At 59.2% G+C, this 25,941-nt stretch overlaps 2 protein-coding genes across 3 annotated transcripts; both read right to left on the reverse strand.

The window, feature by feature from the left end:
* Positions 1-1,923: 1,923 nt before the first annotated feature.
* TFR2 (transferrin receptor 2) lies at positions 1,924-13,095 on the reverse strand. Of its 2 annotated transcripts, none has more exons than XM_008257995.5 (20): positions 13,047-13,095; positions 12,412-12,453; positions 11,953-12,013; positions 11,496-11,721; positions 11,194-11,380; positions 9,069-9,209; positions 8,883-8,994; positions 8,667-8,789; positions 8,223-8,339; positions 7,946-8,085; positions 7,449-7,612; positions 6,733-6,852; positions 6,374-6,456; positions 6,207-6,270; positions 6,047-6,114; positions 5,889-5,965; positions 5,717-5,801; positions 5,401-5,628; positions 4,829-4,969; positions 1,924-2,528 (listed from the first exon to the last, which is right to left on the reverse strand). In XM_008257995.5, the coding sequence occupies exons 3-20, from the start codon at positions 11,983-11,985 to the stop codon at positions 2,271-2,273; spliced, it is 2,367 nt and encodes a 788-aa protein (XP_008256217.2). In that variant the 5' UTR covers positions 11,986-12,013; positions 12,412-12,453; positions 13,047-13,095; the 3' UTR covers positions 1,924-2,270. The 2 variants fall into 2 exon arrangements, with proteins under 2 accessions (XP_008256217.2, XP_051703662.2); XM_051847702.3 differs by having other exon boundaries at positions 11,944-12,013; positions 13,047-13,089.
* A 193-nt stretch (positions 13,096-13,288) lies between these two features.
* Positions 13,289-24,610, reverse strand: ACTL6B (actin like 6B). Its single transcript, XM_002711912.6, has 14 exons — positions 24,458-24,610; positions 23,972-24,048; positions 23,613-23,778; positions 23,223-23,323; positions 19,689-19,786; positions 18,886-18,980; positions 18,712-18,818; positions 18,024-18,113; positions 17,849-17,910; positions 17,618-17,732; positions 17,401-17,481; positions 17,213-17,308; positions 16,919-17,005; positions 13,289-13,572 (listed from the first exon to the last, which is right to left on the reverse strand). Exons 1-14 carry the CDS (start codon positions 24,480-24,482, stop codon positions 13,492-13,494), a joined length of 1,281 nt encoding a protein of 426 aa, XP_002711958.1. The 5' UTR covers positions 24,483-24,610; the 3' UTR covers positions 13,289-13,491.
* Positions 24,611-25,941: the final 1,331 nt, after the last annotated feature.

Here is a 25,941-nt window from a genome sequence, read left to right on the forward strand (position 1 = left end):
TCTCTGTAAAGTTACTTCCAATAAACCCTCTGTAGGTTGAGAACGTTAAGTTGAAAGTGCACTTACTTACTCTTCCTAACCTGCCCAGCATCCATGCACAGCTGACTCCCCTGGGGCTGACTGGGAGCTGCAGTCGCTGCTGTGGCCCGGCATGGAGAGAGAGGCCCAGACCCCATTGCACTGGCCCAGAAAAAGATCTGTTTGAAGCAGGGTTTCTACTGAATACGTTTCACTTTCCCACCATCACAGAGTCAACAAATCATAAATCAGCCACTGGAAACTGAGAACCTTCTGTATAGGGGTGGGAAGAGATTGATGGGTAAAGCCGCTGCCTGCAGTGCCGGCATCCCATGTGGGCGCTGGTTCAAGTCCTGGCTGCTCACTTCCAATCCAGCTCTCTGCTGTGGCCTGGGAAAGCAGCAGAAGATGGCCCAAGTCCTTGGGCCCCTGCACCCATGTGGGAGACCCAGAAGAAGCTCCTGGCTCCTGGCTTCAGATAAGCACAGCTCCGGCCATTGTGGCCAACTGGGGAGTGAACCAGTGGATGGAAGACTCTCTCTCTCTCTCTGCCTCTGCCTCTGCCTCTCTGGAATTCTGCCTTTCAAATAAATAAGTCAAAAGAAGAAAAAAAAAAAAGCAACAACAAGATCAGAAGCACTTCTGGTCCCAGGAATTTTAGATAAGGGATAATCACCCTGTGCCTGTGTCTCCACCCTCACTGGACAAGGGCTGGGCAAGGCAGGCCTGAGGAGGCCGCTCCGACAGCTACGTGGCCACTACAGTCTTACAGGGACCCTTGTTCAGAAGGACACTGTTTTGAGGTTTCATCTTTCGTTGCTGTCTTGACATGCTTGGTAATCTTATTTTTGTGTTTTTTTTTCCAAATATTTATTTGTTTATTTTGAGTTAGAAGGAAAGAGAGAGCTTCTATCTGCTTGTTCACTCCCCAGATGGCCATAATGGCCAGCACTGGGCCAGATCAAAGCTGGGAGCCAGGAGCTTCTTCTGGGTCTCCCATGTGGGTAACAGGGGCCCAAACAAAGGGGCCACCATCTGCTGCTTTTCCCAGGCCATTAGCAGGGAGCTGGATTGGAAGTGGAGCAGCCGGGACACAGACCAGTGCCCATATGGGATGCCATCACCATAGACAGCGGCTTATCCCCTGCATCACAACACCCACCCCAATAATCTTATTTTTTGAGTTTATGCTTTGGAAGGGAAATTCGCCATGACAGTGGAGGGTGGGTTCTGGGCTACGAGGTCCCTGCTGGCAGCCAGAAACAGCTGCCACCCTCCTCCCCCAGCAGGACCTGGGCTCATGAGCTGTTCCCACCAGTCTGGGGGGCAGCACCCTGGGTGCCTGGGAGGCTGTGCCTAGGAAACGCGGCAGTAAGTAGCAAAGAAAACATGGCCGATTGACAGCCTGGAAGAAAGCATTGTTTCTGAGTTTTTGTTTTTAATTAATTTATCCGAAAGGCAGAGTGAGGTTTCTTTTGCTTGTTCACTCCGCAAATGGCCGCAACAGCCAGGGCTGAGCCAGGCTAAAGCCAGGAGCCGGGAACTCCATGTGGCCTCCCTCTGGGCGGCAGGGTCCAGAACTGGCTGCCTTCCCAGGTGCGTTAGCAGGAAGCTGGATCGGAAGCAGAGCAGCTGGGACTCACCCAGGCACTGGAATGTGGGATGCAGCATCTCCGGCCAGCCGTGGCTCAGCCCACTGCGCTACAGCGCAGGCCCCTGAGGCACTGAGCCGGGTCCCCACCCACCCAGGATGGTCTCTGGAGAAGGGTCTTCATTTTTGTAGTTTCCTACAGCTCAGCCTTCCCCACCAAATTCCTGCGATCTCTCTGGGCCGCCTGCCCAGCCCTCCTGTAAGTCTCAAAGGAGGAGCGAGACGGGTGAGGAAGAACCGACAAGCACTAGACAGACAGTGGCCTCAGGTTTATTGAATCCAGACCCCATGGCCCTCCCTCTGCGGAGCACCTGTAGACACAGAGTCACTATGCCACCATCTCTCCCGTGAAGACAGCGGCCACGTCCCAGGCCTGGCCAACCTTCCAGAAGGTGGAAGGGGGCTGAGAGTGAGCGAGGGGATGGCTAGGGAGGAACGGTCGGTCACCTCCTCCCACCCGCGGGGCCGCGGTCTGCGCCGAGGCTGAGGAGGGGTCAGTGGCCCGAGCCGGTCACCTCGGTCCCCTTGATCGCTGCAGCAGCGGGGAGAGGAGGTCCCCGCAGGGCCCGGCGGCAGGGGCGCCCAGGAGGGCTGGCGGCCCTCAGAAGTTGTTATCGATGTTCCAGACGTCCCCGCTCAGCGCGTTGGCTGCCCCTTGCAGCGTCCAGGTGAGCAGGGCCAGCTGGCGCCGGAAGCGGCTCTCCTGGAAGCCCAAGCCTGGCTCCACCCCGGAGTCGGTGCGCAGCAGCCGGAGATGGTCGAGCAGGGCGCCCAGCGTGTGGTCCCCGCGGCCCAGGAAGATGTGGCGGAACGGGGAGTCGGCCGGCGACACGTACTGGGACAGGAAGTAGAACTCCACCTGCGCAGACAGGGGCGTCAGCTCGAGCTGGGGGGCTCCAGGCCGGGCTCTTTCCCGCCAGGGGCCCCTCGGTGATCTGGTAGCTGCTAGCTGGCTTGGTCTACAGCCAGGAGCAGCTCAAGTCCCACCTCCCTGTGGCTGCCCAATCAGGAACAGCCGTGCTCTTACGCCATCAGTTGCCGGGCAGGGGACGTCCTCCCGCTAAGTTGGGTTCTAGCCCCCAAGCCTTCCTCTCGGTCGCCCCTTCACTTCCCTGCCCAAGGCCTCAAAGAACAATCTGTTGTCCTGCCGTTTCTCTTAATACCACACCTCTCCACACCCCAGCCACTCTGCCCTACCTCCCCCAATGTCCACAGCCAGGGTCAAAGGTCAAGGAGACACACAGTCCTGCCTGATTCTGCTCCTAGTCACTTCTGACCCGGTGCTGTTCTCTGGCCTCACCTCCTCCCAGCTGGCTGCCGGCCCCTCTGCTTCCTCCTGCTGCTCCCTGGGCAGCAGGCGGGCCTCCCGGCAAATACCAGAATCAGCCCGCAAAGATGTTTAACCGACCACTGACAGCAGCCACTCCCGCAAAATCGGAATCCCCAGGGGCAGCTCCCTCGTTCACTCAGAGCTCCCAGCAACTGCCATTGCCACGCCCCTCCTCCTCCCTCAGTACCCAGGCTGGGAAGCCGCACATGGGCCCACAGCCACCCTCAGACAGAGCACTGCCTCTGTGAACTTCATTTCCTCTTCAGCCCACTTACGCCATCGCCAAAATCCTTTCCCAACCTCCCCTCTGCCACATCACGCACTGCTCAGAAACCCTGCCGATTCCCTTGGCGCCCAGACCCTCAAATTCCAGCATCTTCTCCCGGCGTGCCATGCTCCAGCAAGCGATCCCTAACCCACTCCTAGGCGCTCGGCTCCCCTCTGCCTCTGCACTGCACGGGCGCTGCTGTCCACGCCCTGCCTCTCAGGAAAGCCAGGCCTGTGTCACCACCACACCCTGGTTCTGGGGCTTTTCTTTGTAGCAACTCAAGTTCTGCCTGTACCTCAACACCCAAGTCACAGTCTAAAACAGAGGTCAGCAAACTCCCTACAAAACGCCAGACAGTGGGTATCTTAGGCTTTGCAAGCCAGACTGTTCCTACGGCAACGACTCAGTGTGGCCACTGTTGCACTCAAGCAGCCACATGAAAACCAATGAGCATGGCTGTGTTGCAATAAAACTTTATTTACAAAACCACGCAGTGGCTGAATCTGGCCTGCTGGCTGTAGTTTACCAAACCCCCTGTCTGAGCTACAAAGTTCTGAGTCTGGCCCCAGCTCTGCAGTCCTGGGTCCCTTCCTGTCCACCCTGAGCTGGAGCCATGCATCTCATACAAAGGTGCCTCCTGACCCTGGGAGAGACTGTGGGAAAGCGGGTGTCTTTTTTGTATTTCTGCAGAGGTCAAACCAAGCAGAAGTTAAGCCAAGGTCCGTGAATGAGAATGGACCCAGCTGGTTCTCCATGTCTGACCTCAGGGTCGCAGGCGTCTCGGTGGAGGGGGAAAGGAGCAGGAGAGAGGTCAGAGAAAGAAGCAAGGAAGAAAAAGAGGGATGGGCTTTGGGCTGGCGCTGTGGCACCGGGAACGAAGCGGCCCTACAAGGCAGGCATCCCATGCTGGAGCACTGGTCGGAGTCCCAGCTGCTCCGATTCCTGTCCTACTAATGTAATGCACCTAGGAAATCAGCAGACAGCCCAAGTGGGAGACCAGGACCGAGTTCCTGGGTCCTGGCTTTGGCCTGGCCCAGCCCCGGCTACTGTGGCCATTTGGGGAGTGACCCAGCGAATGGAAGCTCACTCTCCCTTGCTCTCTCCCCTCTCCCTCTCTTTGCCTTTCAAATAATAAATAAATAAAATCTTTTTTTAAAAATGGAAGGATAGGCTTTGTAAACAGAGGCAATATGCGATGCCAAAGGAGGCAGCCGGAAGCAAGAAGGTAGACACTTCCTCCAGGGATCCTCTCTGGGTTTCGCCCAGCTCACTACCAGAAGAAAGAGAGCGCTCCACATTCCAAATTTCTCTAGCCTCTTCCACCACCCAGGCCTTAAGCTTGTCCTCTAAGGCTGTGGACCACCGTCGACATGCTTTCTGGAGGTAACTGCGGGGCTCTGCTAGATGTTGCCAGGGTGACTGGCCCTCCCGGTCCATCTCACCATTTGGCAAGGGCAGGCTTAGCTAGGCCCAGAGGACGCGCAGGGCAGGGAGCGCCCTCCACCCCGGGCGAGGCCGAGGGTCCCTGGGGGCGGGGCGTCGGGGCGGGGCGGGGCCTCACCCGCATAATGCGCACGTTGTACATGCGCATCAGGCGCTCGTCGCGCTCCTCCGAGCTGTAGATCTCCTTCCGCAGCTTTTCGGCCGCCCGGATGTAGTCCCCCCGCGCCGAGTACACCCACTGCAGGGTCAGCCCGCGGGCCTGAGAGCGGAGGCGCGGGCTGGGGCCGGCGGAGGGGCCAGGACCCCGGCCCAGGATGGGTTCAGGGTACTAGGGGACGGGGCTGGGACCCGGAGCCTGGCAGGAGCGGGCAGGGATCGGGGCACAGAATGCTGGGGGCGGGGGTGGGGGGGTGGACAGAATGGAGGGGAGGGGAGGGGAGGGGAGGGGAGGGGAGGGGAGGGGAGAGGAGAGGAGAGGAGAGGAGAGGAGAGGAGAGGAGAGGACTGGACTGGACTCTGGCGTTTGCGGAGGGCAGGGCCCCCGGGGCTTAGGGGACCAGGGATGGGAGGAAAAAGGCCAGGGTGCCACAGGGGACCCAGGCCCCGGGGCTGGGGGAGCCCGGGCCCCACCGTAAGGGGATATTGTGCCCGCCACCCCCAGAGGCTAGGACCGCGGTTGGCATCTCGGACCTTGAGGTCCCCGGAGAACTCGTTGAGGCTGCCGATGTGCCTGAGGACCACGTCCCCGTAGCGGCCGAAGTCCAGGGGCAGCAGGTGATCGTGGCTGAGCCGGATGAGCAGCAGCCCCGCGAGCTGGGCCACAGCCTGGGCCACGGCGGGCAGGCGGCCTCGCAGCATCCTGTGCAGGTTCTCATAGGTGTCCTCCTTCGTGTGCAGGAACGGGTAGGCCTGGTCATCCTGCCGGGACACGGAGCGGCTGGGGCAGCACGTGGTGCGGGCGGACGGTGGGGCTGGCGCTGGGGGCCAGGGCGGGAGGCTCACTCACCTCCAGGAAGGAGAACTCAACGGCAGGGACCCCCGCGAAGGCCGTGAAGGAGTAGGCACTGCTGTCCATGGGCAGGGGTCTGATCCTGGGGGCAGGAAGGTTGGGGGGAGGGGCTCCATGGGCTCAGCCGCCCCTCCTCCCATCCCCCCAGCTCCCTCCCACCCCCACTTACACCTCTGCATCCCAGCTGGGATTGGTGACCACCACCTGCTGGTAGAGGGTCTGCCCACTGTGGTTAGGGGAGTCCACCTGGGGACAAGGTGCGGGCTGGGGTCAGCTCTGTCCGCACCAGCGCCCCTGCCTGAGCTGTGCTTCCCAGCGGGCTCTTGCCTGCTTCAAGATGCTCTCAATGAGGCTGATCAGAAGGGGGCTGGTCTTGGCGTGGAATTTGTCATCTCCTGAATGGGCAGAGGGAGATGGCTTAGGCTTGGTGGGCAAGAGGGCGGACCGGGAGCTTTAGGGCCCGGGGGCGGCACTGTCCCCGGCTCACCCATTACCGCGTTGTCCAGGCTCACGTAGACCACGGCCTTCAGGTGCAGCACGCTGAGGTAGCCCTGTGTGTGTGTGCAGGTGGGGTATGGGGGGGGTGTTCAGGGTATGGAGGGGAGCCCCCAGCTCACCTGGCTGTCAGGCCACCTGTCCAGGACCCCACGTCACCTCCAGCCACTCGGTGGAGCCCACGCTTCCAAAGTCGCCCCCATCCCAGCTGATGAAGAGCAGACTTCTGCGGGGCCGGAAGCCTGGGGGGCAGAGGGAAGGGGCATGGCTGGGGCCAAGCAAGGACCCCCCTCTCTGTGTTCCTGTGTCCCAGTCACATCTCTCTCAGTCTGCCTCACCCTGCGTCTGCCCTGTCTCAGCTCCGCCAGTGCCGAGCTGGCTTTGCCTACAGGAAAAGGAGGTTCGGCGACAGCCGGGGCTGTGGAGGAGGCAGCTTTGGAGCCCAGGGCATGGTTGCCACCCTCCCAACTGCCTCTGGTCCCAGCCCCAGCACCGCAGGGCCCAGGCCTTGACCTTACCGTTGCTCACCATGGAGGAGAAGGTTCGCACCAGCTCCAGCAGGATAGCAGTGCCCACGGCAGACTTGGCTGCTCCCGGGCCCCAGGCGTCTCTCTGGGCTCCAATGACAACATAGTGATCTGGGGAGGGCGTGTTGGGGGCCCAGCTCTTAAAACGGGGCCCCACCCCTCACGGCTCCATCCTCTCCGCCAGCCCCATCTCTGAGCTGCCGCGTGTCGGCCACCCCAGTCCTGTCCCCTTGGCTTTCCCCAATGGCCTGCTCCCTCGGCAGGGCGGCAGGGGACACTCCCGACTCTGTTGTCTCACTGCTCCTCAGGTTCCGCTGGTTGCTGGGTCCCGACAGGTTTTCCCCTCTAACTCCCTGCTCCCATTCCCACCTCCAGCCTCCTCGTCTGAACCCCACCGCAGGCCTCCCTGCTCCTGCCCGGTGGCACTTACCTGTACCACTTAAGCCCTGCTCTCTCTAGGTGAACAAGCTGCGTTGGCCCCCCACCAGCTATATCCGGTTAACGCTTGAAAGGGTCATGGCTCTCATCTGACCTCCTTCATGCTTGGGTCTCTGTTACCCGCCAGCCCGGGGCCTGCTCACCTCCAGCGCTGGAGGGCTCACTGTGGGGCAGCACTGCCCGTTCCGCTGCTGGGTGCTCCATCCGTCCCCGCTCAGCCTCTGTCCACCAGCCTCCCTCCCCTGTCCCCTCTGGGCAGGTAAGCATACCTGGCTCCGAGAGGCCCTCGATGCAGCCAAAGATGTTGTTAATGGGGGTGGAGGCCTTGTGGTTGTTGACCTCAAGGAGCAGGCCTGGCCCAGGGCCCAGGTGATAAGGGGGACCCGGCAGGTGCCCCTGCCATTCCTGGGGGGCCACAGGGCCTTTGAGCTTCCTGGAGAGGAATAAGACAAAGGATTGGCAATGGCCGAGGGCCAGGCTACAGAGGAACCCAACACCCACTCTTCACCCTTTCCCTTTCCCTCCCACCCGCCTCTGGCTCCAGCTCTCTGCCCCTACCCTGTGTCCAAGGGGGCAGTGCAGCCCAGGCTGCCCTGGACAGTTGTGCAGGGCGTGTCTTGCACCAGCGCCCAGGAGAGCTGGGTGGGAAATCTAGCTGGAACTTCATAGGCCAGTCACTCGGTCCTGGCCAGAAGTGTGTCCGCCCAGAAGAAGGGTCACCTTTTTCTAGTTCACCTGCTCCCCCCGGCCCCCTCCTGCCTCTCACCCCAGCAGCTGGGAAGCAATGTCTCCACTGATGGGCTGGGCTGGGATGCTGGGGAGGCCTGAGGATTCCACCGGAGGGAACTGGGTTTGGTTGAAGGAAGGGAAGCCAGGTGTGTAGGGGTCGCCAGTTCCCAGGTGCACCTGTGGTAGAAGGGGTGCCCACCCTGAAACTCTGGGCTGGGCTTCCCTGAATGGGTGTGGAGGGTCGGCCCCCTTCCCAGCAAGGAGGCATGGCCTTGGGATCCCAGGAAGGCACTGCTGGTTTCCCTGAGACTCACGTGTCCATACACAGCGCGGTGGCTGGCCAGGCCTAGCTTGTGTGCGTCCAGGGAGAAGTCGGCTGGGTCTGGGTATATGAGCACCCCCCTGGCGCCAAAGGCCTGGGCGCTGGCCACCTGTGGGAGCAAGGCGGCCACAAGGCTCCTTCACCCAGAGAAACCAGTCATGTGGGACAAGACAAGCGAGCACAGTTTACAATGCACAGCCTTTGGCCTGCACTTGTCTAGCCTGTGGGTGGCACCACTTGGCCCTTCAAACCCGACGGTACCCCACAGCCCCTCAAGTGATTGCTCCCTGCCTGGCTTTTGGTTCCCGCCAACATTTTCTTCCTACTGGCTTGTCTCTTTTCTTTTTTCCTTCTGACAACCTTCCACCCACTGCCAGGGGGCATCTGGTCCTGGAGCCCCCCCAGCTCCACGCTGTCCACCACCAAGGACCCTCACCTTCTGGGCAAAGCTGGTCACACCCACGCGCACCAGCAGGAGGCGGCCAGCTGGCTCCACGCCCCTGGCCCGCAGGTCCTGCAGGTCCTCCGGGCGCCCATAGTGGGCGTACACCAGCTCTCCCTGGGGACACAGAGGACGGTGACCCGTGCTACCCGCCCTTCGAGAGAAGGGACCGCGCTGTCCCACACCCTGGCACGGGCAGGAGGCACTCACCGTGGCGTTGCCCGTGGCGCTGTAGGGACAGTAGGCATCGGGGTCCTCCAGCTGGAGCTGCTCCCCGGCTCTCCCGGCCGTGTCGACCCAGTGCAGGGTGTTGGGGTGCGCCCTGAGGAGTGGAGGTGGTGAGTGCCCCTGGCCGCGCGTGCACCCGCTGCACGCCCGCATCCCCCACGCACTCACGGGTCCGGGAACTGCAGCCCCACGTAGTGCGTGTCAGTCCACACATGGTCCAGCTTCTGGCGGGAGAGCGTGGCGAGGATGTCCTGGGCCAGAGCAGCCATCCCGGCTGAGCCGGCCACCCGTTCCCGACGGCTAGTCTGTCTGAGTGGGGAGAGGTGGCGTTAGGGCCTCGGAGGAGACGGAGAGAAGAGGGAGGATGCCAGAGACGGAGCTGCCCCAGGCCCGCGGCGGCCAAGGTAAGCGGGTGGAGGCAGCAGACCCTCCATCTCCTTCCTGTGTGCCTGGCTCTCGCCTCTGCCATGGGCTTACCCGCACAGCCCGCTGTCAGTCGGCTCCCCCTATGGCCTTTTTGCTGAGACAGACCCTCTCCCACCTCCATTCCTCATCACAGAAGACCCCTCTGAGGGCTGGCCTGAGACACCAGGCAGCCTGGAGGCTCTTAGTTGGTTAGTTGGTCAGTTAGTGAGTAGATAGTTAGTTATTGGGCCAGTGCTGTGGCCTAGCAGGGAAAGCCGCCACCTGCAGTGCCGGCATCCCATATGGGCACCTGACCCAGCTCTCTGCTATGGCCTGAGAAAGCAGTAGAAGATGGCCCAAGTCCTTGGGCCCCTGCACCCGTGTGGGAGACCTGGAAGAAGCTCCTGGTTCCTGGCTTCAGATCGGTGCAGCTCTGGCCATTGCGGCCATCTGGGGAGTAAACCAATGTATGGAAGACCTCTCTCTGTCTCTCTCTCTCTGCCTCTCTGTAACTCTGACTTTCAAATAAATAAATAAAAGATGTATTTATTATTATTTATTTGAAAGGCAGTGTAACAGAGATGGTGAGGCAGAAGCAGAGAGGGAGAGAGATCCTCCATCTGCTGGTTCACTCCCCAAGTGGCCATAAGACAGGGCTGGGCCAGGCAGAAGCCAGGAGCCGGAAGCTTCCCCTGGGGGTCTCCCACGGGGTGCAGGGGCCTAAGGACCTGAGCTATGCTCTGCTGCTTTCTCACGTGATCCAGCAGGGAGCTGGATCAGAAGTGGAGCAGGCAGGACTCAAACTGGCACCCCCATGGGATGTCGGGGCCACAGGCAGTGGCTTCGCCTGCCATGCCACGGCTCCAGCCAGTCCTGGAGATCTGAAGAGAGAGATGCTCCGCTTCTCATCCCCCCAGGGCTTGGAGGAGGCAGACTCGGGCACTCGGATGTGGGGTGCGTGGACTTGTCAAGTGGGGGTCTTAAGCACTGTGTGGATTTTGAAGTAGTGCAAAAACATAGTGGGCCAGGGTGTGCAGAGGAAAGGGGTGGGGCGGGGTGGGGGGAGGGAAAAGATCAGCAGGGACAGCTTGATGGCCTGGCTTCACAGGAAGAGAGTTCCACCCCAGGAGAAATGGTCAGAACCTGGAAGAGTAGAGCCAGGAGCAGGCATGGCAACACGCACTTTAACCCACTAAACTTCGCACCTTTCAAAGGTGCATCCGTTCTGCCCTGTGTGCCTCCGGCTGGCTGTTCTCCCTGCTGCACAGGACTTCACAGTGTGCACCACCGTTATTCTCTGGACCCACTGAACAGGTGGGATTTCAGTCACTCAAGCTCCAGGGGACGTGGGGGTGGGGGTGGGGGCGGACATGGCACTGGACCCGAACCGAGGATAATGGCTGAGCTATGGGTTTTACTTTCGTTTTGTTTATTTGAAAAGCAGAGAGGCAAAGATAGACACAGAGAGCTCTCCCATCCTCCCCAGCAGGGAACAGCGCCCACTGCAGGACGAGACACACACAGGGTGCCTTTGCTGTGCCTCATGACTGCCAGTCTAGAGGCGAGGTCTGTGCCCACAAAGGCACTTGTTCCTGGCTTCCTTCTCTGGTTCCCTGTATCACCCCTTCTCGGCGCCCCTCAAAACGCTCCACTGCCGTGTGTCCAGCACTCAGGGCTCTCCTGGCCCGTCCTGCCTCTGTCTTGTACAGAGCCTCACCCCCCACACACCTCAATCCCCGATGCCCCTCCCCGCCCAGGGCTGTAGACCAGGGAGGCCGGCAAGGCGGGTGGGAGGGCTCAGAGGGGGCCGACAGAAAAGGAGGCTCAGTCTGAGCTGGCAAGGGGGAGGCACTCTTCACAGCCAGGTGGGGGCCAGGCTGACGCTCACCTCATTGTGTCCTCCAGGTGCCCCTCCCCCAGGTGCCGCAGGAACATGGCCTGGAGGTCGCTCCAGTACAACGTGCCCTGGTGGAAGTCCAGGCCCTGCTCGTAGTTGACATCGTCGCCGACCACCAGCACGGAGTCCCCGCAAGCCTGGCAGGTCCCTCGGAAGGCCACGTAGCCCAGAAGGAAGGCTGGTGGGCGGCAAGACAGGCATTGTCCTTGTGCCCCCGTCTGGACCCCAGGGATCTCCCCCAGCCCCAGCCCCAGCCCGGGGCCCTGCATTGTGGCGGTGGGGATGGCTCTCACCCCCCGTGAAGATCAGAAGGGCGGTCAGGACCAGGTACGGGGCAGCCTTTTGTCCTGCTGCTGCCCAGGGTATGTTGCCGGGACGCCCTTGTCTAGAACCCAGGGTCTCGGGGCCCTTCAGCTCCATGGGGCAGAAGCTGGCCGGTGGCTCGGCCCCCTCCTCCCCTTCTTCCTCTTCCTCCTCCAGATGTCCTGGCTGGGGGCCTTCCACACGCCTGTAGATGGTCTGGGAGGACCAAGGGGACAGCTGTTGCTGATGGGGGGTGGGTGGGCATGAGACTGGGGAAAGTGGTCCGGGGGATGGGGAAGGATCTGGTGCTAAGAGGGTCAGCAACTTTGGGGCAGGGGTGACGTCTGGGAGGTAGGCTGAGAGGGAGGGCAGGGGGGGGAGAGGAGGGGCCAACCCTCAGGGTTTGAGAGGGGGCTGAGGGCCTGTCCCCCACCTTACTGGTCTTACCGCTCTTCGGAGTAGACCCCAAAGTGGCTCCATATCCTTGTCCCCTCCTGAGCCCTGCAGGCTGATTCCCAGCCCCCCCCCAGTGACAAAACCGTTTGTGGGAGCCCCCAGGGCCCCTTATCAGCCCTGGCAGGCAGCCGGAGCCCAGCCGCCCTCCCTCCCTAAGGTGGCCTCAGACCCGCCCTCCAGACATGACCCCAGCCCAGGCCCAAGCAGAGGGGCTGTGCCCTCCCTGCCAATCCCTCCACAGCCCCACTCCTGCCCCCACCCTGCAAAGCAATCAATTTTTTGACATTGGGGCAGACTTTGGCCTCCTAGTTCCTGTCAGGGGTGGGGGAGGAGGCCAAGTAAGGAGGGGGCAGGGTGTAGATGTGGCTACCCCCTCTCTCCCACTTCCACCCCTCCCAGTGCACAGGGGGGCCTCTTCCCAAGCCCCCCACACCACTGTGGAAGGCTCACCATGAAGACCTGGGCCCCCTCCTGGTCCAGCCTGCAGGATCCCTGGGGGTGGGGGTGGGGGTGGGAGAACCTAAGCTGGATCACACAGTAAGGGGCTGGGGTTTGGGCTCCCATGAGGAGCTCTCTCTGGAATCAGTCCCCTGCTGGCTCTGGCAAGGTGGGAGAACCCGCCCCCCCCCCAACCCAGTGATTGCTCCAGGATAGGGGTCTGGGGTCAGGGAAGGAGCCCTGGCCAAGGTGTGGGCAGGGCTGGGTGACCTTGGGCAAGTCATGGCCCTCCTGGGCACTGGCGCCTCTGCTCTCGGTGGAACTAGGATCAGGGGTTTTCTGCCTCTTTTGGGTCCGGGACCCACTCTCTGAGAGTCTGAAGAAAGGCTGGGTGCCCTCACCCCAGAAACACATCCCAGGCGCAAATGACTGCAATTTCACCCCAAGGGCGCAGGTCCCCAAGCCCCAGTGAAGAGCCCAGAACAAGCAGCTCTTAATGGGAGGGCTCAGGGGTCTCCCCGGGGAAACCCCAGCTCCTCCCCAGGTCCTGAAATTCTGAGCTGTTGAGATGTATCAGTGCCCCAGCGCCCGCCTCGTGCCTGTCACCGCCGGGAGCCCCGGGAAGGCACAGCGCAGTCCCGGCTCACCTGAGCTGCAGGTCCCGGGGTGTGTAAGCGCAGCTCGCCTGAGACTCCAGGCCCGGCGGAGGCCCCGCCCCCGCCCCGCCCCCGCCGCCGCCTCTGCTCCGCAGACCCTCCCCCAGCTCGCTCCGAGCTGGCCCCGAGCTGGGTCCGGGTGCCGCTGACACGTGGGGCGATCGGGTCTTTCCTGGGGTTGTTCCCGGTGCCACTCGCCTCCCTCCGCCCCAGCCCCAAGGAGGTCAAACTTGTTTTGTTTTAATTAAAACCTTTTTACTTCTTTCAGCTCAGAAACATCTCAATCTAAGAGGACGAGGGGGGCGGGGAGGGGGCGCCGTGCGCTGGTAGGGGGTAGAGGGCTTCGATCTGCGCTCGCTCCGTGGAGGCCTGGCCCCGAGCCGGCCCCGCTCCTGAGCGCCCCTGCCCGCAGCAGGGGGCTGAAGAGGGGGCGCCCTCAGGGGCACTTCCGCTCCACGCACTGCTTCCCGCCCTCCTCGTACTCCTGTTTGGAGATCCACATCTGCTGGAAAGTGCCCTAGGTGGGGGGGACAGGGTCAGGACGCGCCGCCCGCCCCCCACCCCACCGCGCGCTTGAGCCCCTGCCCCTCCCGGCCGCATCCCTCTCCACCTCTGTTCCATATTCGTTAGGAGAATGCCCGCTTCAGCGTTCAGCGTTCAATCATTCATTCACAAGTATTTACCGAGCTCCTGGCTTGCGCTTACCAAACACCTAACCCTACACACACACCACTCCTGCATCGGGATCAGGGGGAAATCCAGGCCTCCCACCATTTCCTACAAAATACCTCACTACCCAGACACCACCTAACTTCCAGGAGGCAGGTGCTCTGTTGCCACACCCCCACCCCTGTTGAGACTGTCCCTTCCACGTCTCTATGTCCCCAACTTCTATCCCTGTTTCTCTTCTCAGCCCACTGCACAGCCTTCTTGGGCCATCTGGTCTACCTCACCCTTCCCCAGGCTCCCAATCTCTTGTCCTTGTCCCCTGAGTATCTCTGCCTGAGTCTCCCTCCACCCTCATATTCACACGAGATTTCACCATCTTCCTACAGAGCCTACCCAGTCCTGCTGCTGCCCTGGCCTTTCTCACCCCCTACACCCGGGCTGCCCGGGCTGTCCACCAGCCTCGAGTGGCTAACGAGCACCTGAAATGTGGCCAGTCCAGGTTGAAGATGTGCTCCAAGTGGGAAAAATACACTGGGTTTTGATGACTGAGTACAGAAAAAAGGGTGTAAAAGATCTTGATTGGGGCCGGCGCTGTGGCGTAGCAGGTAAAGCCACCTCCTGCAGTGCCGGCATCCGATATGGGCACCAGTTCAAGTCCTGGCTGCTCCACTTCCAATCCAGCTCTCTACTATGGACTGGGAAAGCAGTGGAAGATGGCCCAAGTCCTTGGGCCCCTGTACCCACGTGGGAGATGCTGAAGAGGTTCCTGGCTCCTGGCTTTGGATGGGTACAGCTCTGGGCGTTGGGCCATCTGAGGAGTGAACCAGTGTATGGAAGTCCTCTCTCTGTCTCTCTCTCCCTGTCTCTACCTCTCTGTAACTTTGCCTTTCAAATAAATAAATAAACAATTCTTTTTAAAAATCTCACTAAGAATTTCTTATATTGATTGCCCATTAAATTATGGTGTTTTACACACACTAATTCAAAAATACTCTATTTTCAGCTGTTTCTTCGTAGTCTTGGCTCTCCATAACCGCCCATTCTGTACCAGCAGATTCAAAACATTTCATCTGAACGGAACAAGTACAGAGTACTTTTTCTTGTGATTCTGAAGGAATACAGTGTAACAACTGTTGATGTAGGCTGGCACCACGGCTCACTAGGCTAATCCTCCACCTTGCGGCGCCGGCACACCGGGTTCTAGTACCGGTCGGGGCGCTGGATTCTGTCCCAGTTGCCCCTCTTCCAGGCCAGCTCTCTGCTGTGGCCAGGGAGTGCAGTGGAGGATGGCCCAAGTGCTTGGGCCCTGCACCCCATGGGAGACCAGGAGAAGCACCTGGCTCCTGCCATCAGATCAGCATAGTGTGCCGGCCGCAGCAGCCATTGGAGGGTGAACCAATGGCAAAGGAAGACCTTTCTCTCTGTCTCTCTCACTGTCCACTCTGCCTGTCAAAAAATAAAAAAATAAAAAATAAAAACACAACTGTTGATCTAGCGTTTACATCAAATTAGGAATTGTAAGTAAGCTAGAGATGGTTTAATGCTTACAGGGGAACGTGCAGAGGTTCCGGGCAATATGAAGCTATTTTATATAAGGGTCTTGAGCATCCAGGGATTTCGGTATCCGAGGGGTCCCAAAACCAATTCCCAGCCATCACTGAGGTTACTAGAAAACGTATGATCACGTATGTGACTTGTGTCGTGTTCTTGCTGGACAGTGCTGCCCTACGCCTGCCAGAGTTAGTGGGCTGGACCTCTTGCCTGCAAACAATCCACATTCTGTCCATGAACTCACTGATTAGCTCCCTCTGCCAGCGCTGAGAGCCACTCCCCCCTCACAGCAGGGCCCATGCTTGCCCTCTGCCTCCTTCCGATCCACCCTGCAGCCCGGAACCCACTGCACCTGCCCTTGGCCTGGGGCCTTGCTTGGCTCCCCGGGTCTGGGTACCCTCCCTTTCTTTTTCACCTCTTCCCATCTCAGCTCCTTGGAGCCCCTTCATGACCCCTGACCTGCACCAGATTCTCCAAGGAACACCTGTGCACTTTGTGGCCTCTTCCTGATGATGGTCTCTGTGGCAGACTGTCTTGCTCATGCAGCTGGGGTCTGTCAGGCTGTATGTCTAGAACAAGCACACCCTAGGCCTGCGGTAATGTGCTTGACCTGCCCCAGCCTTTAGATAAGCGTGGACTGCAGCTGCAATTTTTCTGAGCCTCTTTCTGTCTTTCTGGGGTTCCCCTTCTAGTGGCTGGCCCTGCTGTCCTCTGGGGTGGCTGGCGCCCTGCAGATGGAGTCTGCATCCCAGCTCCCTGCTCCACGCCTTGCCTCTGCCCCAGCAGCAGATCCACACTGCACTCACCGCCTCCGGCCCCAGACCCTGCCTGTCCGCCTCTTTCTCCAGCGGCCCCTCACTCTGCACCCCCCCCCCCCCCAGATACCCACTCCAGGACTCCAGCCACCTTTCAAGAACCCTTTGATTCTAGATCTCAAGGGTCTGGTGGTCTTCCCTGAAGGACCTGATGGTCACATCACTTCCTTACCCTAACCTTGACCCCCTGACCCCAGACTACAAGCTGATCCCAAGAACTACCAGGCAGGCCTGCTTTGTCTCATTGCTCCCTTGCCCCAACCTTCAGGGTCTCCCTCCTGCTAACTTGGCCCAGTGGGCACCACACTGCAGCCTCATTCCAAATAACTCTAGCTCCCCCTGCTCCCTGGTTTGTGTCCTACTAGAGTAGTCCTCATTGACTGCCCTCTCCAAAAATGTGGGGCCCGCGCTGTGGCATTGCGGGCTAAGCCTCTGCCTGCAGCACCAGAACCCATATGGGCACTGGTTCAAGTCCCGGCTGCTCCTCTCCCGATCCAGCTCTCTGCTATGGCCTGGGAAATAAGTTGAAGATGAACCAAGTGCTTGGGCCCCTGCATCCATGTGGGAGACCCAGAAGTTCCTGGCTCCTGGCTTCAGATCGGCTCAGCTTTGGCCATTGCGGCCATCTGGGGAGTGAACCAGGGGGTGGAAGACCTGTGGCTCTGTCTCTCCTTCTCTCTGTAACTCTACCTCTCAAATAAGTAAAATCTTAAAAAAAAAAAAAAAAGTTTGTTGAATGAGTGAATGTGGAGGCAGGCAGAGGCGGCAGGAGCAGTCGGGGCGCCCCTCCCCCACATTCAGCGCTGTGCCAAGCCCCTTCCCTCTCACCAGTGAGGCCAAGATGGAGCCCCCAATCCAGGGGCTGAACTTGCGCTCCATGGTGCTGTTGCTGGCGATGAGCTTCAGTCGCATGCTCTGTGGGGGCAAAGGGGCTGGGGGAAGCAGACACCCAGGTTCTGGAAAGGGGCGGGGTCTGGAGGGGGGCTGAGAAGCCACAAGGGCAGGCTGTCTGCTCTGGTGGCCGGAACACTGACTGCTGGGGGCGGGGCCAGGAAGAGCCGCGTCCCGGAGGGCGGAGCCAGGACGGGGATTCCAGGATGCCAGTCAAGGGTGGGCTCCTACCGGTGGGGTCTTCTGGGAAAGCTCTCGATTGAGCCTGTCAGTGAAGCCCTGAAGCAGCGTGTTCCCGCCCGTGACGATGACGCTGCCATACAGGCCCTGACAGCAGGAGAGAGGAGTAAGCCTTCAGGTAACACCCCGTACCCCCTCCCCATGAACCCCGGGCCCCTCTGCCCAGCCTCTGGCCTCACCGGGCGGATGTCGATGTCACACATGCCAATGCTGGTGGTCACCACGTGGCCCACGCCTAACATAGTGTTCCCCGACAGGCCCTGTGGACAAAGGCGACCTGGGCTTTGGGCCCTCTGTCCCCCACCACCACCACCACCCCTGTAGTCCTTCTCAGCCTCCTCCAGTGTCCAGGGACCCCGGCCGGCCACTACCCCAGTGCCCGCCACTCAGCCCGACCTTGACATTGGAGGGGTCAAACAGGCCCTCGGGAATGCGGAGCCGCTCGGCACCGTAGTCCGTGTTGTAGCCATTGGGCATCTCGTAGTGCACTGTGGGCATCTGTGCAGCCACCCTGCCCGGGAAGGAGCAAGACTCTGCTTGGGGTGCTCACAAAAGCCCCAGGGGGAGGGCCCCCCTGAGCCCTAATTCCATCTCCTCCCCCACCCCCCAGCTCCGAGCCCCACTCACTGCTCATCGTAGGGGGAGTCTGAGACCTGTAGCACCGAAGCCTGGAAGTCCTGGATCACCTCCTGAGAACCGGGGAGGGGTGAGGACCTGGTTTGGCTCCCGAGCATCCACCTCCACCCCCCTGCAGAGCCTCTGGGGAGGGGTCTGTTTCAGGGGGCCCTCCCCAGTGCCTCACGTTGCACATGTAGTTGTGCCAGGACTTGGAGACCTGAGGTAGCTTCTCCTTCTTCTTCCAGTTTGGGGGGGCACCCTCTCGAACAGGCTCCTGTAGGGGTACAGCCTCTAAGCACCCCAGCCCAGCCCAAGCTTGTCTAGCCCAAATGACCGCACCTGCCTTCCTAGGCTGGCTGGCTTGGGATCTTTGCTCTGCGGGCCTGGAGAGGTGTCCCTCACCCTTCTCTGATGGAGAGGAGAGAGAACGGGCAGGGTCACACAGCATGGGTGCCAATGGGAGACCAGAAGCTTCCAGGAATGGCCTTTCACTGGGCTGTGTTTCATGAGAGGTGCATGCTGTATCACTGGACACTCCCAGAGTCCTCTCCACTGAGGTTCAGGGAGTTTCCACACCGTTCCTGACGTTACACAGCTCAGAGGCAGAGGCAGAACTCACACCTGGGTCTGCTGGACCCCAGAACCCACAGCACAGTCCTTCTGCAAGCCGGCCGGCTGCATAATATCTCAGTCATGTCCCTCAGCCCGGCCAGGTCTCGGATGCCTCGACTGGAAATGGAGGAACTGGATCCAGGGTCTCCTGGGGGCCCTACTGCTTTCTACCCTGCTGGCTCATGGGTCAGGGGGCTGACGGGCATAGGGTGAGCGCCTGGGACTCTGTGGTGGCAGCTCCGGGTCCCTGGGGGCCCCACCTTGGCTGCAATCATGTATGGGGGGATGATGTCGATGGCCATTTCCTGGAAGAGCTCGCGGCACTGCATGGAAATGAAGTCCCCTGCCAGGGGCGACTTGACGATGCCTGAAGAGGAAGCAGCGTCAGGACCCGGTCCTCCCGAGGGCACCCCCAGCCCCTGCCGAGCCCCCACCTTGCTGCAGAACGTAGCCATCGTGCACTGGAATGGCCGTGGTGTGTGTGGCCCCGCTGTCCAGCACAAGGCCCGTGGAGCGTCCATTTGCAAAGCTGGTGTGGGACGGGTGGGTCAAAGAGACTGCAGCAGCCAGTAGGGACTGGGACTCAGATCTGGCTCGGTCACTCCCTGCTCTCCCTGCGTCCCGCCCACCGGTCTGCAAGTCCCTCCCCCTGGCGCAACTCCTGCGAGAGGCTCCTAAGACCCCCGTCTTCCCTGTCTGAGTCACAGCTTTTTCCTCTCTTCCTTCTGAACTCCCAGCTCTTCATGCCTAGCTCTGTGTCCTACGGGCGCCTTGAAATTAAGCGATCCTATCACCCCAGAGCCTAGCGCGGGGGTCAAGGCAAGGCAGGCCATGAAGAAAGGGCAACGCTGATTGGCTGTTTAAGAAGGAAACCCCCCCCGTGTCTTACGCTGATTGGCTGATTGGGAGGGACCCCCCCCCGTGTCTTACGCTGATTGGCTGATTGGGAAGGAGCCCCCTTCCGTGTCATATCCCCCTCCCTGTCTCCAGCTCCAGCCCCGGCCGTCTACTTGTCCGACTCTCTCTCTACTCCGCTTGATCCAAGGAATGAGGAAAGATCCTTGATCTGCCCCCCATGCACTCAACCCGTTGGGCCTTCTGCACCAGTGGGGTGAAGGGAGGCGTCTGTCCACCCGCGACACTGATCTTCAGAGAACCAGCCCAGCTCCCGGCTCAGCGCTCCACACACCCCACCCTGGTCCTCCGCCCAGGCGGAGCAGCTCAACCCGGAGGATACGCGGTGAGCACGGCGGTCTTGCACAGGAAGAAGGCAGGAATGTTGTACTGCTCGAACATCAGCTCCGTCAGCTTCTCCCTCTTGGCCCGAGTATTCCACTGGGGAGGAAGTGCAGGACGGGAGGCGTCAGCAAGGGAGAGGCCCAGACCCACAGCCGTGCATGGGGGTGCACACATACTCTCACACGCACACACACACTAGTACACGTATGCGTACATCAACGCACACATACGTACACACAACTCTGACAGGGGACACAGATCAAGCGCCTTGGTTCACACGGATCTGTAGAATGTGAGAGCTGTCAAGAATGTCACAGCACAAACTTAGCTGAGGAAGGCAAAACTCAGAGACTTGCCCAAGATCACCCAGGAGCTCTGGACGGAGCTGTGTCCGGAGTCATTGTCCTTGCACCGTGGCCTAAGGGCTCTTTTCTGGCAGTACCCCTCTCAGGCCATTCCCAGACCTCCGTCTAGCCCAAAGCAGCAGACGGGGTTTCTGGGTTAATAATGGTAGATTGAACACACATATCTAATTTTACTCTGATCCAGGACTCCAGGGAAACCATAATCAAATGCAAATGCAAAAGGCTAATGAGTACCACTTCACCCCCACCAGAGAGTGATGTAACTAAAATCCAGAAGACAACAAGTGTTGGCAAGGACGTGGAGACAGAAACCCTGACACGCTGCTGGTGAGAATGTAAAATGGTTCAGCTGGTGATTACCCGAAAAGACGCACACTGAATTACCATAGGATCCAGCAACTCTACTCTGGGTCATATGTGATGGAGAACTAAACACAAGTACTCAGATCCTTGTACACGAATGTTCACAGCAGCACTGTCCCTGATAGCCAAAGGCAGAATTGATCCAAATGGCCCCCAGGGGATGAAAGATAAATAAACTGTAATAGATTCCATAGTATTCAGCCTTTTATTTTATTTATTTATTTATTTATTTATTTATTTATTTATTTTGACAGGCAGAGTGGACAGTGAGAGAGAGAGACAGAGAGAAAGGTCTTTCTTTTGCCGTTGGTTCACCCTCCAATGGCCACCTCAGCCAGTGCGCTGCGGCTGGCGCACTGTGCTGATCCGATGGCAGGAGCCAGATACTTATCCTGGTCTCCCATGGGGTGCAGGGCCCAAGCACTTGGGCCATCCTCCACTGCACTCCCGGGCCACAGCAGAGAGCTGGCCTGGAAGAGGGGCAACCAGGACAGAATCCGGCACCCTGACCGGGACTAGAACCTAGTGTGCTGGCGCCGCAAGGCGGAGGATTAGCCTAGTGAACCGCAGCGCCAGCCAGTATTCAGCCTTAATAAGGAATGACACAGTGACACACGCTGCAAGCTGGATGCACTTTAAAAAGCATTACGCTAAGTGGGGGAAGAACACCCAAAGTCACAGATTATGTGGTTCCTTTTATAGGAAAGGCCTGGCACAGATCTGTCCAAAGAGACAGCAGACTGGAGGCTAGAGAGCAGTGGAAAAAACCTATCTCAAGGAAGGGATTTCCTTTTAGGGACGAGGAAAATATTTTGACTAGATAGTGATGATAATTACATTAAACATCATGGGGCTAGCACTGTGGCCTAGAAGGTTAGGCTTCTGCCTGCAGTGTCAGTATCCCATATAGGCACCGGTTCAAGTCCCAGCTGCTCCACTTCTGATCCAGCTCCTTGCTAATATGCCTGGGAAAGCAGTGGTGGATGGCCCAAGTGCTTGGGCCCTGCATCCCATGAGAGACCAGGATAAATACTTGGCTCCTGACATCGGATCAGCGCGGTGCGCCGGCCGCAGTGTGCTGGCCATGGCGGCCATTGGAGGGTGAACCAGTGGCAAAGGAAGACCTTTCTCTCTGTCTCTCTCTCTCACTGTCCACTCTGCCTGTCAAATAAAGAAAGAAAAAGAAAAAAGAAAAACAAAAAAGAAATACACGAAATCTGTTCTCTTTATATTAATAATTTTTTTAAATCATGGAATTGCTTTTTTCTCAGAAATATGGAGAGAGAGAGAGACAGACAGAGCTCCCATGCATTGATGTACTCCCCCAAATCCTTCAACAGCCAAGACTGGGCCAGGCTGAAGCCAGAAGCCAGGAACTCAATCCAGGTCTTCCACACGGGGGACAGGGATCCAAATAACTGAGTCATCACTTGCTGCCTCCCAGGGGTGCACACTAACAGGAAGCCGGAATCAGAAGCAGAGCTGCGACTTGTACCCAGGCACTCTGATGTAGGATGCAGGCATCCCAAGTGGCGTCGTAACCACTATGCCAAATGCCTGCCCCTCAATGATTGACTTAAAAAGGTGAATTTTATGTCATGTGAATTTCACCTGAGAAAGAGTAGTGCCTCAGGTTGTGAAAAGAAGAAAAGAGTGGCTGGTGCTGCGGCTCACTAGGCTAATCCTCCGCCTGTGGCGCCGGCACACCTGGTTCTAGTCCCGGTTGGGGTGCCAGTTCTGTCCCGGTTGCTCCTCTTCCAGTCCAGCTCCCTGCTGTGGCCCAGGAGTGCAGTGGAGAATGGCCCAGGTTCTAGGGCCCTGCATCCGCATGGGAGACCAGGAGGAAGCACCTGGTTCCTGGCTTCGGATCAGCGCAGTGTGCCGGCCGCAGCGGCCATTTGTGGGGTGAACCAACAGAAGGAAGACCTTTCTCCTCTCTGTCTCTCTCTCACACTGTCTAACTCTGCCTGTCCAAAAAAAAAAAAAATCTAAAAAAGAAAATAAGAAAAGAGCAACCAGCAACAAACTTTGAAAGTTAAGGATGAGATCGGTGAGTAGTAACTGACTTAACAGATTTACAAATGCTGTAAGGCAGTACTGGGAAAAGCCAGGAACAACCTGTACTGAGCTTGGAACCCTGAGAGAACTAGAAATGGGCGCTGTCAGCTGGCTCTGGACGTGGGGGTGAAAGGAGAGCTAAAATCAGATTGTTTAAAGCCACTCAAGAAACAGAAAAGCGATCATGGATTCCCCAGCTCAGCCCTGATTAGCATACATAGTAACAGGAGGCTAAATAGTGAATACTGATCTTTCAGGAAGTCTAAGCCAGAACTGTACTTAAAGGTGGGGAATGAGAAGTATGTGTGATATAGGCTAGAGGAGGAGAGAGCTCAATGCTCTTTTTTCTAGTAGGAAATTCTTAGATGATGCCTAATATAGAAAACCTGCAAACAGCAATGTAAGTGTGATATTGGGAGATACGGAAAGAAATACAAAAAAAAAAAAAAAAAAGATAACAGGGAGAAAAGCAATGGCATTTGGAAAAGGGGAAATGGAAGAGGCGGCAAGAACTGCAGTGTTTCTTCTTAACATGTTTTACAAAGCAAATCGACCATATGTACTACAACTATTTTCAAGTTAAAGGATTAAAAAAGAACTGGAGAGGAGAGGGGCTTATAGAGCAGGAAGAGAAAGAGGTAGAGCAAGAGGAAGACAGGTGGCCCAAGATGACAAGGCTGGAAGGACTGTCTGAGAAAGGACAGGTAAGGGGTGGGAAGACTGTGCTGGGGCCCCAGGGCACTCACCGGGGCCTCTGACATGAGCACGGGGTGCAGGTTTGGCTCAGACTTGACGTGTTTGCTGTAGGTGTGATCCAGGATGGCTCGGAAGCACTCCCAGTCCTCAACTGGGGCCAGAAAGACACAGGTGAGGCGGGGAGGGGTCAGCGACGGGAAAGGAAGCAGGGAGACACGCCAAGTCCAGGGGAGGGGGAGTTCAACTCCAGAGGAAAAGCCCCTTCCCCACTCCCGGGAATTTGGGGCTCCTGGGCTGGGAACCAGGCAGCTACAGGGGGCTCTGAGGAGGTCCCTGGGACTTGGACAGTTGTGAGGAGGACTCCGTGGCTGTGAGACAGAGTCCCACGGGCTGGGAGTGGGCTCCTGGTCTGACTCAGGGTCGGGGGGGGGGGCCCTTACTCATGCCGTTCTTGAGGGGCGACATGACCTCCGCTCCATCCCGAGGCACGTGCAGGGCATTGGTGTCAATGTGGAAGATCTTCCCCTTCTTCTCTTTCTCCCCCTCCAGCTCCAGCCCGCCCCCCTCCTCCGCGGCCAGCAGCCCCACCGTGGTGGGGAAGTCAGCCTGGGTGGGAGGGGGCAGCATGGGCAGAGAAAGGAAGATCACCCGGTTACCCGTTCAGCCCCAGGGCAGGGTCCTCAGCCCGCCCCTGGCTCTTCTCCCACACTTGCTCAGCAGAGCGTGTGGGCTCGGCTGGGAGAGCCCTGGGTTAGTGGCGAGCCTGGGGAGGATTTGGGAAGAGATCTGAAAGTCTCACCTTGGGACAGTCCTCCCCAGCATACCCGGCGCGGACCGAGAAGGAGCCAATGTCGAAGACCAGCGCCCCCACCTCATCTGTGCGGGGAGACAAGCAGGTGAGGAGACCTTCCCCAAACTCTGTCCTCGCGGACAGATCCGAGAGGAAGGGGGACAGGGCAGAGCCACAGTCCGAGTGGGGGCCTTGGAGTGGGGGTCAAGCCGCCAGAGTTCCCTCCTACCCGGTGGCCTTGTTCAGGCCACTCTCGGGGCTGGGAAGGACGGAGCCAGGGGTCGGGCGGAGAAGGGCTGGATAGTGGAGAGGCTGGGCCCGGCGCGCCTGGGGCGTCCCGGGAGGACAGAAAGTAGGGGTGGCACGGGACCCAAACCTGGGGTCGGACTCGCTCGAGCGCCGAGGTGACAGGCCCCGGGGTGCCCCGAGCTTGGGTGGCGCGGATACGGGGCGCAGGGCTGCGCGCGAGGCCCCGGAGGCCCGGGACCGGCTCACCTCCGCCGTAGACGCCCCCGCTCATAGTGCCCCTCGGTGCGGCTCGCGGCCCGTGGGCGGCGGCGGGATCAGCACCGCGGCGGCCGGACAGCTCCCGGGATCCCGGGCGGGCGGGGCGCGCGGCGGCCAATCGGGAGGCCGGGTCCCCCGCCCCCAACGGCTCCGGCGATTGGCTGCGAGGCGAGACAATAACCCGGCCGGGGGCCGCCGCTTTAAAGGCGCAGACACCTTCGCGCTCGGCGGCGGGGAGGACCCCAGGAAGACCAGCCCTAAGCAATGGGCGGCAGAGAGGAGAGTAGGAGAACGAGGGAGACCTTGTCCTCCCCGAGACCAGGATCCCACAGGGTGACTGATGGGGACCCTGCTGCCGTAGCTTTTCAAATGGGCTGTGGGGTGTGTTGGGGGGAGTGCCACCATCACAAGGTTTCTGTCACACCTAGGCCTGAAGGACGTCTCCCGGGAGTAGAAGGGAAGACAGAGAGGGCGCGACCCGAGGGGGTGTGTCTCCATCTCTTCCCCGTGTCTTCCCACCCTGGTCTCCCTCATGGCCTCTTTTCCTCTCCTGGGCCTTCCACCTACACACGTGCACACATGCACACACAGGCACTCAGCTGGCCTGTCCTTACCCTTCCCTCTCTGCTCAACCGCCTGTTCTCCCTGGGAGGCAATGATCACGGTGTCCAGTTTCTGGTAGGCCCTGGGTTCTTCTGGGCTCCCAGCACTACCAGCATAGCAGGTTTGGATAGCAGAAGTGAAGCAGCAGCTCTGACTGCCTGAGTCAGACTCTGAGCCTGTGCTGGCCAGTGTGGCCGTGTGTGTGTGTGTGTGCATGTACATATGCACATGTGAACATAATGTGTCGGCTGTGTGCATGTGCATATGCACACGTGAATATAATGTGTTGGGGCACTTCTGCACTCCCACCTGCTTGTTTGGGGTTTGGGAGCTGTGAGAACAGAAATGGCACAGGAAGAGGGTAGTGTGACTGCGGCATGTCCCCGAGGGTTCTCTGCTCACTGGTTGCCCCTTGTGGAAAAGACCCAGCTCTTCCCTCAACCAAAGGATGGGCTGAGCTGGCTCATTCATTACTTCCTGGTGACAGTGGCATTGCGCATACCCGCGGTGGGTTCCGAGTCCAGGTCTGGCTCCCCAGACTGGAGCCCTGCAGGTGTCAGTGGGAGGAGTGAGCTGGAGGGGAGGGAAGGAGCTGACCCAGCAGCTAGGAGATTGACATTTTCTCAAGTGACCACAGGCCAGTCACTGACTTCTCTATAATGTGAGGCCTGCATGAACTGCGTGAGCCCGCTAAGCTCCCATAGCCTGTATCTCTTCATCTTCCAAATGCTGGGGGTGGGGGTTTGAAGGGGTGAAAGAGATTCTGTTCATGCTGATCCTCTGCATGCTGTCTGCTGAACACTGAGAAATGTTGCCTCACTTCCTCCCAAGTCAGTTCCACTCCCCTTCAACCTCCATCTCCACCGGCC

This window comes from Oryctolagus cuniculus, chromosome 19 (genome assembly GCF_051225735.1).
Source record: "Oryctolagus cuniculus isolate XC-2025 breed Fujian yellow rabbit chromosome 19, ASM5122573v1, whole genome shotgun sequence".
Lineage (NCBI taxonomy): Eukaryota > Metazoa > Chordata > Mammalia > Lagomorpha > Leporidae > Oryctolagus > Oryctolagus cuniculus.

Coding starts and splice junctions, on each gene's coding strand:
- TFR2 (XM_051847702.3), bottom strand. CDS start 11,985: ATGGAGCCACTTTGGGGTCTACTCCGAAGAGCGGTAAGACCA. Junction 11,722..11,943: donor TCCGAAGAGCGGTAAGACCA/GTAAGGTGGGGG, acceptor TGGTCCTCCCAG/ACCATCTACAGGCGTGTGGA. Junction 7,613..7,945: donor ATTGCTTCCCAGCTGCTGGG/GTGAGAGGCAGG, acceptor ATTCCTCTCCAG/GAAGCTCAAAGGCCCTGTGG.
- ACTL6B (XM_002711912.6), bottom strand. CDS start 24,482: ATGAGCGGGGGCGTCTACGGCGGAG. Junction 23,324..23,612: donor GCCCCTCAAGAACGGCATGA/GTAAGGGCCCCC, acceptor TTCTGGCCCCAG/TTGAGGACTGGGAGTGCTTC. Junction 13,573..16,918: donor GCTCCATCTTGGCCTCACTG/GTGAGAGGGAAG, acceptor CCCCCCACCTAG/GGCACTTTCCAGCAGATGTG.